This window comes from Ursus arctos, unplaced genomic scaffold, assembly GCF_023065955.2.
Source record: "Ursus arctos isolate Adak ecotype North America unplaced genomic scaffold, UrsArc2.0 scaffold_23, whole genome shotgun sequence".
NCBI lineage: Eukaryota > Metazoa > Chordata > Mammalia > Carnivora > Ursidae > Ursus > Ursus arctos.
Genome location: NW_026622908.1, coordinates 38,170,772 through 38,186,364, shown reverse-complemented (window position 1 = coordinate 38,186,364; position 15,593 = coordinate 38,170,772). Strand labels below are relative to the sequence as shown.

General features: G+C 59.0%; 2 protein-coding genes across 3 annotated transcripts; one reads left to right on the top strand and one right to left on the bottom strand.

Annotated features, from left to right (window-relative positions):
- Positions 1–3,888, top strand: PTGDR2 (prostaglandin D2 receptor 2). 2 transcript variants are annotated; one of them, XM_048217221.2, is made up of 2 exons: positions 1–133; positions 2,247–3,888. In XM_048217221.2, the coding sequence occupies exon 2, from the start codon at positions 2,255–2,257 to the stop codon at positions 3,452–3,454; it is 1,200 nt and encodes a 399-aa protein (XP_048073178.2). In that variant the 5' UTR covers positions 1–133; positions 2,247–2,254; the 3' UTR covers positions 3,455–3,888. The 2 variants fall into 2 exon arrangements, with proteins under 2 accessions (XP_048073178.2, XP_048073179.2); XM_048217222.2 differs by having other exon boundaries at positions 1–970.
- A 934-nt stretch (positions 3,889–4,822) lies between these two features.
- CCDC86 (coiled-coil domain containing 86) lies at positions 4,823–12,966 on the bottom strand. The gene is made up of 4 exons (XM_026487763.4): positions 10,202–12,966; positions 7,469–7,598; positions 5,779–5,853; positions 4,823–5,624 (listed from the first exon to the last, which is right to left on the bottom strand). The coding sequence occupies exons 1-4, from the start codon at positions 10,957–10,959 to the stop codon at positions 5,505–5,507; spliced, it is 1,083 nt and encodes a 360-aa protein (XP_026343548.3). The 5' UTR covers positions 10,960–12,966; the 3' UTR covers positions 4,823–5,504.
- Between the last annotated feature and the right edge of the window lie 2,627 nt (positions 12,967–15,593).

Genomic DNA, 15,593 nt, shown 5'->3' with positions numbered 1-15,593 from the left:
TTTCCTCCCTCAGCCTCATTCCCCTGCCTCCGCCTGCCGGGTGCTGTGCCGTGCCGCAGTGTCTCCTCGGCGGGCTGCCCCCCGGGAGCTGACTGTCTCCAGGCCAGGAAACCTGTGCTCCTTCTGTGCCCAGGTAAGGAGCAATAGCCCAGGGGCTGGGCAGCCTCAGTGCCCTCTCCGGACCCACAAAGGAAGGCGCACTTTTACCAGGGGAGAGGCTCCAAACAACTAGGCAGAGGGGTGGGTTTACCAAGACTGGAGGGGACGAGCTGCTCGCAGAAGGGAAGGCACTAGAAGCCAGGCACAGTGGTAAACCACAGAAGCCTCTCTCCATACGCATAAGCAGTCTGGGGGGGAGGGAGGATTGCAGGAGCAGTTTTAGGGTAACTGACCCTAAAAGCTTGCGCCCTCTATCCCTAACCCCCACCAGAGTGGGACCTAGCTGCTGGGCTCCCTGGGAATCCTGGGAGGCTGGGCGCCGGCACCATGCAGCCAGGAAGACCAAACCGGACGGGCTCCCAGGGTGCAGCAGGATCGCGCTCTCTGAGCATCCCCACGGGACCTGGCCAAGGGGCTGCCGGACTGATGGCAACATCTCAGGGCAGAGCGGGGATGGCACTCATCTACCTGCTGGGTGGAGTCCCAGCGGCAGCACTGCAGCTGAGCGACGCTGGGCACGTAGTTATGCTTCTCTGAGCCTCAGTTTCCTCTTCTGAAAAATGGGGTCTCATGGGGTCACAGTGAGTGCAATTACTCTGCAAACTCTAAAGTTTAGGAAGCATGAGCATTCTCGGGGAGCACAGGCCCCACTGCTCCCCACCCACCTACCTGCGATCCCCAGCTCTAGGGGATCGTGTGCCTGGAAAAGTCTAGTCTTTGATGTCCTGGGGCTTCACCTCACAAAGGACTGGGGTACCTGGAGGAGAGTGTGGATTTTCTCAGCCTGGCCAACAGTGTTTCCCCTGGAAATGTGAGTGCTGAAGACCACCCCCCACTTCCCGGGCTTCGTCATCCATCAACCCTTGCTTACAGCAGAGAATGGGCCGAGCGCTAAACTCCTGGCAGCTCCGCTTGTCGGTGTTACGTGGGTGGCTTGGGCCTCAGTTTCCTCCCCTGTAAAAAGGGATGGAGTGAAGTTCTAGTGCCTTTCTTCTTGAGTCCTGAGCAAGAGAGCACCTATGTAAAGGGCTATCGGGGTCTCGGGCACATAGTGGGGCCCCAGGACAATCTGAGTACCCCAGCCTTGCTCCCCATCCCCTACCCCCTGCCGCAGTCTCCCACCCCTCCCCCGCAGCGCTCGGATCTCAACCAGCTTCACATCAGGTGGTCTCGGGTTTTCGATGAAGCTGTGGGTGTGCACATCTGGGGCGACTGCACATCTGCCCCAGGCTGGCTTCTCACCGGAGAAGTTGCTCAGTAACTACCTGCCGAATGAGTGTGTCACTGAGCAAATAAGTGAGCAGGCTGGGTGTCCCTGGGTGGGCAGGTGGGCTTGGCTGCCCCCCGGGCAGGGGAACAGTCCTCCAACCCCCTTGGGCCTCCAGGGCCCCAGCCGGGTAGTTCCTCATGCCCAGCTCTCTCCTTGCTCTTATCATATTTCCTCTCCAACTACCAGAGGAGGGGCCGGCTCCACAGTTCAAGGTCAACACACCCAACCTGTCACTGCTGTGGGAGCAAAGGGCCACCTAAAGAGATGCAGAGGCAGGATCTGAAGGAGCTGTGGGTGCGGAGGGCACATCCCTTAAAGGCAAACTTCTCCCACTCCCCAGGCCAGCTGACCCCTCCTGCCCTTTAGGGGGGAACCTCGTTCCTGCCCCAGGGCTCCGGGCATGGGGAAAAGGAGTCCTGCGTGGCCTCGCCTTGTTTCTGTTTCTCCACGTGACCTCTGGGGACCTGCAGGATGATAATCACACCACCGCGTGGTCTTCCTGCACAGCCCGGGCTCTGCTCTAAATGTTTCTATCTGTAAACTCACTGAACACTCCCAGCAGCCCCAGGAGCCAGTCCTGTGACGACTGACATCCATGTCACAGGGGAGGAAACGGGTTCAGGAAGGCTAAATGGCTCGCCGAAGGCGGCAGCGAGCAGGGGTGCAGCCGGGATGTGAATCCCCCCACCTCACTGTCTCTGCTCAGCTCATGCCCCGGGGCCTCATCCCTACACTGGTGATTCAGATTCCGATGTCCTGGGGAGGCTCCCCTGCTGCCCCTGCCCGGGCCCACCTCAGCGCCCCCCCTTCCCCGCAGAGCTCACCATGTCGGCCAACGTCAGCCTGAAGCCGCTCTGCCCGGTCCTGGAGCAGATGAGCCGCATCCAAAGCCACAGCAACTCCAGCATCCGCTACATGGACCACGCGTCCGTGCTGCTGCACGGGCTGGCCTCGCTGCTGGGCCTGCTGGAGAACGGACTCATCCTCTTCGTGGTGGGCTGCCGCATGCGCCAGACCGTGGTCACCACCTGGGTGCTGCACCTGGCGCTGTCAGACCTGCTGGCCGCCGCCACCCTGCCCTTCTTCACTTACTTCCTGGCCGTGGGCCACTCGTGGGAGCTGGGCACGGCCTTCTGCAAGCTGCACTCCTCCATCTTCTTCCTCAACATGTTCGCCAGCGGCTTCCTGCTCAGCGCCATCAGCCTGGACCGCTGCCTGCAGGTGGCGCGGCCTGTGTGGGCGCAGAACCACCGCACGGTGGCCGCGGCGCACAGGGTCTGCCTGGCGCTCTGGGCCCTGGCTGTGCTCAACACCGTGCCCTACTTCGTGTTCCGGGACACCATCCCGCGGCGGGACGGCCGCATCATGTGCTACTACAACGTGCTGCTCCTGAACCCCGGGCCTGACCGCGACGCCACGTGCAACTCGCGCCAGGCGGCCCTGGCCGTCAGCAAGTTCCTGCTGGCTTTCGTCGTGCCGCTGGCCGTCATCGCCTCGAGCCACGCGGTCGTGAGCGTGCAGCTGCGCCACCGCGGCCGCCGGCGGCCCAGCCGCTTTGTGCGCCTGGTGGCGGCCGTGGTGGCGGCCTTCGCGCTCTGCTGGGGGCCCTACCACGTGTTCAGTCTGCTGGAGGCGCGCGCGCACGCCGACCCCGCGCTGCGGCCGCTCGTGTGGCGCGGCCTGCCCTTCGTCACCAGCCTGGCCTTCATCAACAGCGTGGTCAACCCGCTGCTCTACGTGTTCACCTGCCCCGACGTGCTGCACAAGCTGCGGCGCTCGCTGCGCAGTGTGCTGGAGAGCGTGCTGCTGGACGACAGCGAGCTGGGCGGCCTGAGCAGCGGCCGCCGCCGGCGCGCCTCCGGCCCCCGCCCGGTGCCCGCCGCCCGCCCGCCGCCCGCGTCCGGGCCCGCACGCCTGCTCGCCTGGCTGCGGGGCGGCCGCCCGGCGTCCGCGCAGAGGGCCCGCGCCCGGTCCCAGGACGAGAGGGGCCCCCTGAACCGGGCGCTGAGCTCCACGTCAGGCTAGAGGGCGTCCCGGGCCTTCTCCCCCGGGGGGGTCAAGGCCGGTGGCGATCAGGCGCGAGAGCGTCCCGGGGCGGAGTCAGGCTGGGACCCAGGGATCTGCATTTTAAAGCGTCTCCCGTGGCTCAGTTCCCTTCAGAACTGTCAGCGGGCGGGGCGGGCGCCCAGAAGCTGCATTTCCATCAAACTTCCAGGAGGCGAAGTCAGGACTGCTGGTCAGCGGACCCCGTGTGGACCAAGGCGGGGTTAAAACCACAAGATTTCTCAAACTAGGGTACAGGGGATGCACCTTCCTGGAGCTCAGCTTTACCAGATGGTAGGACGGGGAAGGGAGGGAAGTATTTTTACATGAAACCAGTGGTGTGGTCTGGAGTAGGAAACAGAGAGAGGAAACGTTTGGGAAGCATTGGTCTGGTCTAACTCTTCATGTAGTCACCTAGCCAACGTTTATTGAGCTAGATGCTTGATCCCGCAATCTTGAGGGACAGGTCCTATGAGCCCCAACTTCCACCCATGATCCGACCGAGGTACATGGAGATGAATCCACCCGCCCCAAGTATAGCGTCTGCACACTCACCGTTAAGCACCATGCGGTTCCATGACCACTTAGTAAGTGAAAGGACACCCCCTCCCCAGCCCCAACATACCCGACGCTGAAGGTCTTGGCTGCAAGAGGCCCCATCGCTACCCTACTGACCCAGCACCAACCAAGGGGTTTATAAGGTGGAAAGAGCAAGGGGCTCCATGGCCAGTCTGGGCTAATCCAAGTGCAGTGGGGATCTCTGCTGAAGGTCGTCTTAGTGCTTCAATGTGCACAGCAGCCTCTGAGACCATAGCACGTGACATTTCCTCACGAATCTGACATCTATGCAGGACTGGTATTTCATGGGGCACCCCGTGGGCCATGCTGGTAATCCCCAGATCTTTCCAACGCCCATCTCCCAACCACATGGCGGTGGCGGCTGTCCCACTTTGCAGCAGTGAGGGCTAACTCGGACCTCCTTAGAGCACATCCAAAACCACCACGTGCTAGAGGACAAAGACCACTGCACTTGGGTCTGTCCCAGGGCCAGGCGCACAGCGGTGGCCAGTAACTGTTTGGTGGGTGAAACATGAGTGGAAGGGTGGAGAGAGAAACTCTCTTGGGATCTTGGTCCACTGCTGCGGGTGCCGCTCCTGGCTGGGGTCCCGAAGGCTGGGCTGGCCGGCTCACTGCTTACCACTGTGCTGGGCCTTGCCCACAGCAGAGGCTCAGTAGACGGACGGACCATAGATGGGCAGCTGACCGAACCGACGTCCACCTTCACACCTCCCCATGTTCCCTGCTACCCTCCCCTGCTTCATTCGTAGCACCTCCCACTGTCTAACACAATACTGTTTCCCTGTTTATTACGTTTTTTTCCATCAGAACAAAAGCTCCTTGTGGGCAGGCCTCTGTCTGTATTCTGATACCTAGAATTATGCCTGTACACAACGGGTGTTCAATAAATATCTGTTACAGACTGGATAGTGTGAGTGAATCAGATCTGTGGGGCTTCTGCAGAGCCAGGCGAGAGGGAGTTGGGGGGTGGGGGGTACTCACTCCCTGCCACCTCCTTAATCTTTCAGTGTTGAAAAGTTGGGGAAGCCGGGTTCTGTTGGCCCGGCGACAGGGCCAGCGGGCTGCAGAGACACCCCAAGCAGCCTTTCGGATGGTGAGGGGAGCTGGTTCCTGACTGCAGCGGCCTGGCCTGGGTCGGACCCACGACCTTGAGACAGAGATTCACCGTCCAGTTGTCAGCTCCCAAGGAACCAGAGAATTTACCCTTCTTGGTTGCAAGGCACTTGATGGAGGAGGAGAGATGAAGAAGGAGGCGGGGGTGGGGCTGAACCTCTTCCCTCCTCCAGGATCCCTCTGGGCCTGCGAGCCCTCGAAGGCTCGAGCCCCTCTGGGGTGGGCTGGGGTGGCGCGAGCGCTGAAGTGCCGCGTCCCGCAGAGGCATGTGACCAGCGGCCCGACAAGTGCGAGTGTGACACAGCGGCTGGCCGCAGAAGGCCTCTGGGCTGTCCTGAGCTCAGATCTTGGCTGCTGGCCACTGGGGCGGCTGATTCTGCAGCAACGCCAGCGTGTCTCGCTTCTCAATGGAGCGAAGCTGCTTCTTCTTTGCCCGCTTGAGCTTGGCGGGGTTTCGGATCTGGGGGTGGTGTGAGGAGAGGGCATTAGCGTGGCTGTCGTCTCTGCCCTGTGCCCCGGGGAAAGGGAGGCTACCCCGCAGGGGGGCCGACGCACTTCGAGCACAGCGCCCAGCCCGGCCGTGGTTCAGATCCCCTGAGCGAGACAACACTCACCACTTGGACAACCTCTGCCCTCCGCTCATTCTCTAGGCGACGTTTCAGGTTCTCAGCCCGGCGCTGTTTCTTCTCCTAGAACACAGAGGGGATGGGGATTTGACGCTGGGAGCTGGGGTAGCCCTGGTCTCTTAGGCCTCAGAGGAGCGAGAGCTGGCTGAGTTCCCAAAGAGAGGAAAGACCCTCTCACCCCGGCTCGATTGTTGGTGGTGGTGTGTGTGGGGGGCGGGCCAGCAAGGAGCTATGCCCGTGCCCGTGGGACCAGAGGCCCACCGTGGCGGGAAGCTCCTGACTGCAGCTGAGAAGGTGGGCACCTGGCTGTGCAGCTCAGATAGGGGGAGAGGTAAGACACAGGTGGCTCCCCACATGCACAATGGCCCCTACACCATCCCCCCCATCAACTACCAGGGGGGAGGGGATGGGCTGGCCCTTTCGCTCATTCCCACTCTCTCAGGGTCTCCTAAGGTTCATCCAGGCGTGGGGCTGGGAAGGGTGGAGGCCAAGGGGAAGAGGCTCCCAAGCTATCTGGCCCCGGTTCAAATCCTGACTCTGCTGCTTCCAAATGGGTGACCTCGGTCAAGTGGCTTGACCTCTCTGTGCCTCCAGGCCCCACCTTGACAGTGAAGAGGCTTACACAGGATTGTCCCGAGGAATAAATGAATGTGTGCATGCATGCACCGGCTTCAGAGGGGTACCCCGCCCGGTGGGAACACTTCAAAGGTGGATCTAGTTGGAGTCTGTCTCAGGGATGGGGAGTCTAGTGCCTTCTGGCTATGCTGACTGCTGTCCCAGGTGGGGACCGAGGGCATGTCAGCTCTGAGGCCACTGCATGGTCAGGGGCCTCTCCTGGCTTTGATGACTCAGGGGAGCAGGCGTGGCCTGGGCCCCCAGGGAGGAGAAAGGAGAAGTGAGATTTGGGCTCCTGTCAGGGGAAGGGCTGGGCTGGGGGCACTCCCGGGGGGGGGGGCGGTGACCAGAAGTCTGTCTTGCCCAAGAAGTAGTCAGGGCCACACAGGAAGTAAGATAAGGACTCAGCACATAGCAGCAGAAACGCAGTCTGCAGGGCCTCGGCCACAGCTGCACTGCGGTGACTCAAAGCAGGGGCGAGATGACTGAGGTGACTGGCCCAGCCTTGGGGGGAGGTGTTTGACTCCTCCTGTGCCCCTGGGATCACGAGGCAAGTGACAGCCTTCTGATAATCCCAGTCCTGGAGCGGTGGTTGCGGACCTCATAGTCTCTGTGTGCTGCCTGCTGGCGCTTCCTGGAGCCCGAGGGGGGCCTCTAAGGGGGCATTTCCGGCCTGGGGATGAGCGGCAAGGAGAGAGCGGGAGGAGAGTGTGGGATAGCCACTTTACTGATGCGTGGTAGCTGTCTCTTGGAGAATGACGGCAACAGTCCCAGGGATAAGGCTCCTACCTGAGCGAGGACCCTGAAGCCCATCTCACCAAATGCTTCTATCAGCAGTGAGAGCCACTGCGGGGAGGTTCGTCCCGGGCTCCTCCCCATCCTTGAGTCTCTTGCAGAGTCCTGGGCTAACCTGGGCGCTGCCCTGGGCTTCCCCACCCTGTGGTCCCAGACCACACTTCTGCTCCTGGCCAGGCTCCCCCTGCCCTGCCCCCCAGGGCTATTCCAGCAGTCACCGGCTCAGCCCCCAGAGCTCCAGCCTCCGCCTGGCTGGCCAGCCCCTCACCTGCCGGCGTTTCTCCTTCTCCTCCTCTAGATGCCGGGCGAAGTCCTTGGCCAGCTTCCTCTCCTGCCGTTCCTTCATCTTCCGCTGCCACGATGTGCGCAGGGGCTTGTCCTGCACCATTTGGGAGAACCTGGATGGGAGACAATGGGCGCTCGTGTCGTCTGTGGGGGGCGCCCAGGCCCACACTCCCCTCAGCTCCCAGCTCCGGGCCATCCTCCCCAGAGCCCAGGCAGAATTACATCCCCCCCCCACCTGTTTGCCAGGCAGTCACCCCTCCGGGTCTGCAGAAACGGGCCCCCCATCGTGCCAGCTGCCATTTCTTAAGCCCTAGTTACGCGTCCCTGAGATGGGTACTCTTGTTCTTCCCATTTTAAAGACGAGGAAACCAAGGCTCAAAGAGGTTAAATAACTGCCCCAGATCACCTTGTACCCAAACGGCTGTCAAGACTGAAACCCGTCTGTGACCAGAGTCCAGACCGCAGAGCCTTTCCATAAGGTTCTGCTGCTCCCACGAAGCAAACTCAGCTTGGTGCTCAAGCTTCTGGAGGGAAGGCTCGTTCCAACAGTGCGGGTGTGTGTGTGTGTGTGTGTGTGTGTGTGTGTGTGTGTGTGTGAAAATGTAGTGGGCATGAGAGGATATCGGGGACGTCCTGATTTTCCTGTGTGATAGTGGCATTACGGTCCCAAGAGAAATGGGACTATCTCGGGAAGAAAGCACACTGCAAGCACGTATGGGTGGAATGATCTATCTACGACGTGCTGGAAAATATTCCAGGAAAAAAAAGGAAAGAAAGGGATGTCAAGGGGCAAGATGAAGCTGGACCAGTAAGACTGTGAGTGCTGCTGAGCACACGAGGAGAACAGGGGGTCACAAACCACGCTCTCCCCTTTTCTGTAGGTCTTTCTCCTTGAGCCATCTGAAGCCTCTCTGGCTGTCCCGTGGGCCTTTTCCCCTTAGCAGATCTTCTCATAGTGGCCTTTTTGCCTCCTCCACCGATTTCTTGACTTCTGAAAGAGCTCTTCATCCACTTCCATTATACGGTGCCCCAAATGGTCACAGCAGGTCAGCGGGCTTGCCCCAGTTCCTGAAGCCTGTGGGGCACACAGGGCAGAGCCCACTCCCCTCCACGGGAAAGGGTCAATACTGCTCTTCCGGGTCTTCCTCTCCCCTTCCTGTTCCACAGGAGTCTGGTACACACAGCCTGGACCTTGACCCCAGGCCTGTCCATCTTCAGCCTGGTTCTGATCCCAGAACAGCCCTCGACTGCTCCCTCCCTCTGCCCAAGGACTTCCTGCTGAAGACCGGGCATCCTAAGCCCAGAAGGATGGGGCTGCAGCACAGACTTTCTCCCACCCCAGTGACGAGAAACCCAAAGGGACAAGGCCGTGGGGACCTGGACACACACAGAGCCACAGGACACAATGCTGGATCCTTCTAGAGCAGCACTGCCAAGCACAACTTCCTGTAATGGTGGAAAGGCTCGATATTTCCGTTGTCTGGTAAGGCAGCCACTGGTCACACTGGCAGCCGAGCACTGGAGATGTGGTTGGTGTGATGGAGGAATTGAATTTTTAAGTTTTTAAATTTTCATCAGCCTAAACTGAAATTGCCACATGTGCCCGCGGCTACGCTTCTGGGACAACGCAGTTCTGGGGCACCGGTTTTACCTGGAGGTTGAAGACAGACAGGCCTGGGTCTCAAGGCCGGGATCTGCCTCCTACTACTTGGACGACCTTGGGCAAGGTAGCCAGAGTCCCAGCGACTTCCCACGTTAGAGACCAGAATGGTTTCTGTTCCAAAGGGTGGTGGGAGGATTGAGACAAGGCTGGAGAAGCCCTTAGCACAATGCCCTGCACACGGCAGGTGCTCAGTAAACACTGTCCTTCAGAGAAGGGAGACTGGCACACCCAAGGAGCGCTGTGCACGTGGCATCTGGCCTGAGCACGGAAGGGGGGCTGCAGCCGGGCCTTCCCAGCCCACCGCCGCCCTCCACATCCCTCGTTTTGCTGGGACGCCTCCTGCTGCAGGCGCTGCGTCCACTGTCTCCGGGCTCTGCTCACCGCCCGCCGAAGCTGCTTCCTCGAAGACCCTGAACATCAATTCACTGGCCCTTCGGCCCTTATCCACAAGACCACCTACAGCTTCCGAACGTGTTTTAGTTCTACGACAACCGCGTCCTCACTGGTCTCCCTGCTTTCACCCTGACGTCCTGTGGTCTGATAACCCCCCGATGTCTCCGCACAGCCTCGAGTTTCCCATATGTAAAATGAGAATCATAACACCAGCGGCTTCATAGTGCTGCGTGCAGATTAAAGACCGTGAGGCATGCTGGTCCCTCGGCTTAGCAGTGTTCTACAGGCTCACGGCTCCATAATACTTTTTAACACAAGGGCAAATAACTGTAACAGATACTAGCTGGTGAAGACCTCACAGCTTTTTATCAACTAACGGCTGGCTTACTTGCTTCTGCTTCCCTCACTGGAAAACGGGCAGACAGAGGTAATGCTTGTTGAATGAATACACAAATGAGGTGTTCTCCGAGAGGTACACAGGTACTCTGAGGAGGAAAGCATCACAGAAATAACCTTTGAGGGTATGGTCTCACCCTCCCTGGGATCCCAGAGCATTTTACCACATTCTGATTATAATTATCTGTTTGTGAGACCCCCAAAATGTGAGCTCTCTCCATCCCTGGGCCTGTCTCCAGGCTTGCACGGGTCCCCCAACTTCACCTTTTCTTGGAGCGGTCCTTCCACACCCGCCCCGATTTGGGCTTTCCTTTAGGGATTACAGGAACTTCCTCCCCCTCCTTCAACTTCTTGGACGCTGGGGCGTGGGCTGAAGAACTTTTCCGCTTCTTCGCCCCGGGGCAGCTTCTCACCGTCTCCACGGCCGGAGGAGGCTTGCTCGGCTCGTGCAGACCCCGGGTGGAGCCGGGTGACTGGGCTGTCGGCTCCTGCAGTGGCCGCGAGGGCTCCGGACCCGGCGCCTGCTGACCCGGGTAAGGCTCAGGGGATCCTGGGCCCAGCGGCACTTGATGTCTGGGAGATCCTGGGGCCAGCTCCTTCTTACTTAGAGCCAACTCCGAGTCCGGTTCTTCTTGGGCCTGGGAGAACTTTGCTGATTCCCCACTTGGCTTTGGCTGAAATCCGGGGGATTCTGGACCCGACTCCGGAAGTGTCTGGGGCGACTCCAGACCTGGATCCTGCTGGCGCTCGAGGGACCCTAGGTCCGGCTCCAGCTCCCTTCCGGGGGACCCCAAACCTGCACCCTGCCGTAGAATAGGTGATCCCGGGCTTGGCTCCGGCTGATGTCGGGGGGACTCCAGGCCGGGCTGCCGCGCACTTGGCGACCCGGGCTCCCTCGTTTCTTCTGGGTCCGACTTGACCTCCACAAGGGCCCGTCTCGCCCGCAAAACTGAGCTGGGGGTCTCGGGGGATTCAGGGTTTAGGCCTTCCAGCCGCCGGCTGCGCCTCAGCGGCGTATCCATGGTTGGGCCTGAAAGTTTCAAATTTCAGCCCACGTGCAGCCTCCACTGTGTCTGGGACCAACGGCGCGGTCCTATGACGTCAGCAGCCGCCATATCTGCGCCAGGCAGGAGGGGCTGTTGCCGGGGAGACCATGCTGGTGACGGGCGGAGAGGCGGGGCCCATGGCCCGGGCGGCTGGGCTTATAAGGCGCGTGCGCAAAGCGCTTTGGCTCGTTTACTCCCTAGGGAGATCTAGCTTTAGGTCTGTGTTTGGCTTTGGGCAAACTTTCTCCCTGGTGAAAAGAGTGTGCAGGAGGAGAAGGGAAGGGACTGGGGGACCCATTTCCGGAGAGAAGAAGATTGGCACAAGGTCCAGGGTGCCCGTAGGCAAGCCTTGATGGAAACTTTGCCGCTAACTCCCTCCTGTGGAACAGGGGTCCCACTCTCTTCCGGCCATGTAGGTGATTTTGCCCGAGCTTAGTGTATCGAAAATGATCCTGTGGGAGTACTCAGAACTGGAATCCTGGAAGCGGGAAATCTCTTAAGTCTTGAGTTACATGTTAAATATAACCCTTTCCTGCCTTTCTCCCATTCTGTGGTTAAGTATAAAAACTATAGCTCTTCCTTTTCAACATTTTCACATTCATGCGTGAAGTTGAGGTGCTTGCCCCTTGGTTAGATGCACTACCTGTGTGTCCTGGACCTTCAGCCCCAGTTCTGGAAACAGCGATCAGATCATCACTGACCTTTTCAGCCAAGACAGAGTTCCTTGCCCCAGCGTGTGAGCCTGTCTTCTCTACTTCTCTGCATGAGACTCAAGAGGAAGTTTTGATTTACTCACAGCGTGTATCTGATGATAGAATGTCTTGGAAGCTGCCCAACTGTATCCCCCCTCTTTTCAGTGTTTCCTTAGAACTGCCTGGGGATGGCCCTCAGGGATCCCAGGACCCCTGTCCAGCTCTCCCAGTGGCTTCTTTTACAAAGCAGTTTCTCCAGCTGAGGGGTTATGAGAGGGCCTGGGAAGCTTTCCAAGGGTGTTCAGGGGACAGAAAGAAGGCGGGGCAGACATCAGGGCCCTCAGCTTGGAGCACTGGCCCCACCTGCTGAGTCATTCTACGGACACTGGAGCAGGAGTGAGCATCAGATTGGGCCCAGGGTGTCTTGAGTGCTGATCGAGGAGGAGGTGAGGAGAAGGAAAACCCAGGCAAAGCTTCCAGGAGGATGGAAAAGGGAACTGAAAACCCTTAATACCTCCCGCCCCTTGGCTGGTGCCACAGCATCCAAAATGCCTCCTGATGAGTTCAGCCTGTTGAAATCACCTGCCTGAGGGTAAGGCGATGGCACGGCTTCCCCTCTGTCCCTTCATGTGGTCAGAAAGAGTTGCACCCTTGTGTAGTAATCACGTGTCAGCCTCTAACATCCTGGCTCTTCTCCGAGGCTCCGTCTTTAGGCTCAGTGCCCTCCTGTTCCTTAGCGGTGGAAGACCCGGCAGTGCCCCTGTCCAGCAGCTGAGCTCCCCACTGCAGAAGCAGCTAGATCCCTCCTCCCTCAGCCCCCAACTCTGGGTTCCTTAAATTCTCTGCTCCAGCCTGGAGGCCTGAATGGCTTGCCACTCAGAGCCAAGCCCCGTGTGCATTACCGGGGTGTCTGGAGGAGACTATGCACCCCGCACTGTGGCTGCGCTGCTCCAGGCTAGTGTCCACTCCCTGCTTCCTGACCTCCCGTCCTCAGCGGGAGGGGTTGCTCACAAAGGCCAGTTGGATTGCATCCCAGCTTAAAATACTTCAGAGGGTGGTCTCAGATCCCTGCCGGGGTGGTGTGAGGAAGGGAGGTGTTTTATAGGCATTTTAAAAAAAGATTTTATTTATTCATCTGAAAGGGAGAGAGACAGAGCACAAGCAGGGGCAGAGGCAGAGGGAGAAGCAGACTCCATGCTGAGCTGGGAGCCCGGCGTGGGGCTCGAGATCCAGGACCCGGAGATCATAACCTGAGCCGAAGGCAGATCCTTAACCATCTGAGCCACCCAGGAGCCCCTATAGACATTTTTTGAATCTGTGTGGAGACATCAAGTGAATTCTGGCCTCGAACCCTCTACTCCCTCCTGAGCTCCGTTTGTCAGTATCATTATCAGGGGTGCTTAAGGGCCCAGGGGAGATGCCTGAATTTTTCAGAAAAGCCCAATGTGACAGTCACTGCTGGGACTCCTTTGCTTTCTACTGCAACCGTCCCTGCCTCCTTGCCCTTGGGGGTGGGGAAAGGTTGCTGAAGGGTTCTCTACCCTCCGAAGAGGCTCCCAGTAGGACCAAGCCCCAGTTGTCTGCGAAGGCAACCTGGTCATTCATGCACCCTTTTTTGGCTTCTTCCCCGTCCCTGCCTCACTTTCCCGCTCTTGCTGGTGCTTGCTGGAGTCATTTTCTGAACAGACTATGTGCATGTAAGCCCTTTCTTGCAGTCGGCTGTGGAGGAACCTCGCCTAAAACACTGGGATGAGCAATTTTAGGCCAAGCATTCTTTCAAGGGCTCTCTCTCTCTCCAAACCCATTCAATCCTCATCACAACCCTGTGAGGCAGATGCTGTTGATATTACTCCCATTTCACAGATAAAGATACTGAGGAATAGAGAGGCTGGGACGCTTGCAAAGGTCACACAGCAAATAAGTGGGGGAGGGGCGATCCACACCAGCTGTCTGACCGCAGAGCCACAACTCTTAAGAGTAAGTCTCCCTATTATCTGGCTGAGGAAATCGAGGCACAGAAAGGCTAAGGTGCTTGCCTAAAGTCACATAGCTGCACGTTGAGGTGCTAGGATTACAGTAACAGAGTTGGGACCCTTAGCTGCCTTGCCCGCCTGTTCCTCACGCTGATCCTGGTCTGGGCCCTCACTGGGAGGTGCTGGGTGCCGCGTTGCCCCGTGGGCCGCCTGTTTACCACACACAGCGGTTCTGTGTAGCAAGCACAGCGGGCAGAGCCTGCCAAATCAGTGCTACCCAGCTCACTTATGTAACGTGAGATCTGCTGACTGGAGAAAACCACGCACCCACGAAGATATGCCTCAGGTGTTCTTCTCTGAGCCATTGGTCCTCCATCCTGCCAGCGGTTCTGCAGCTGGAGGGGGTGGCCGTCTCTGGATGTTGGGGGCCTGTATCTGTATGGTCCTCCGCTCAGCGTGGAGATCGGAGACGGCCAGGGAACGGGTCCTTGGGTGGCCAGGGGCACTAACCGGCAGTCACTAAGTGCCAGGCCCTCTCCTGGGGTTTTGGGGGCAGGGGATATCACTGGCTGCTGCTCTTGGCTTGTCACCACTTGCTGAACGAGGGAGCGAGGGAAGGGATGCCTCCTTGCAGGGTGTGGGCTGGAGAATGAACACCTGTGCCAGGTGAGAGGCAAACATCCCCGTTTTCCTAACAGGGAAATCGGAGGCTGGGAGAGGTTGTGATCTGGCGCAGGGTGACACAAGGGGAGAGTGACACGGGTGCAAGGACAGGACTGGGATTTGGGGCTTCCTGACGCCACACCCACACTCTTGCTCTCCCATCACTAAGCCAGTATTGGAAGCAGGGGGAGCTGAGGGGTGTGGAAGGACGGGGGGGTGGGTAGCTGGCAACGGGATGTCGCTGGGTGTGGCTAAGTGAGGACAGGGCCCCCATGAGACGGAGGTGTTGCCCGGCTGGGCTGCCCTCCGCTGGGCCCCACAAGTCCAGGCTGCCCTCTCTTCCACTCGGAGGTCTCTTACGTATTTGAAGACAGATTTCCTGTAGCTTCCCCAGAACTGTCTTGTATCCAGGCTGAACATCTCCCTCCTCCCGCTGTCCCTCTCACGACAACACAGCAAACCTTGAAAGACAGCAGTAGTTCTCTACAACCCTTCCAGAATGTGCTGTCCAGAGCTCCTCAGGCACCCAGGGCTGACTGCCCCACAGAGAGCTGAGGGCATTTGTCACCTGCCTACTCCATGATTCCTATCAGTGTGGCCAGGTCCCCGTCCTCTTCCCAAGGGCCAGCCATCAGTCGAAGTCCTCAGTCTGCTTCCCCCTGCCATCCCCTGGATCCTGGACACGGGCTCTTGGTTTTCCTGGACAGGTGCAGGCTTTGTCACTTGGCCTGGTTGCATTTGGCTTTGACCTCCTGGAGATCCAGCTCTCCTCCTTCAATACCTGCTCCCCTCCCCCTTTGCGTGTGTGAACTGCTGCTTCTAAGAACCTCGGACCAGACCCTACTGAGAACGTGCAACAGGACAAGGGTTATCGCGTCAGTTCTTATCATGAGCACTTATCTCAGAGGTTCATCTCTTCTCTGTGTTCCCAACAGCTCGCACAACTTGCAGGTCCTCAGGAGGAGGGGGGGCAGAAGGGGGCAGAGGGGTGTGGGGGGAGGGGGGAGGTGGCACTTGGGACCCTTGGTGTGAGCCCTCCCAGCTGTCCCATGGGGCATTGCCAGGGGGCAGAGAAGCTGGCTGGATTGGGAAGGGGCCTCTTAGCAGAGTTCTCACGAACCTGCAAAGCTTATCTCCTGATCCCTCACGGCATCTGCAGGTTTTGATAAAACAGGAAGGGGCAGACCAGCTCCCCACTAAAAAAACAAGCCCTCCTCCCTCAGCCAGCCTCCGCAGCATGTTCTCCTGGCCCAGGCAGGTCAAGGAAGGGGTGGGGGGTGGG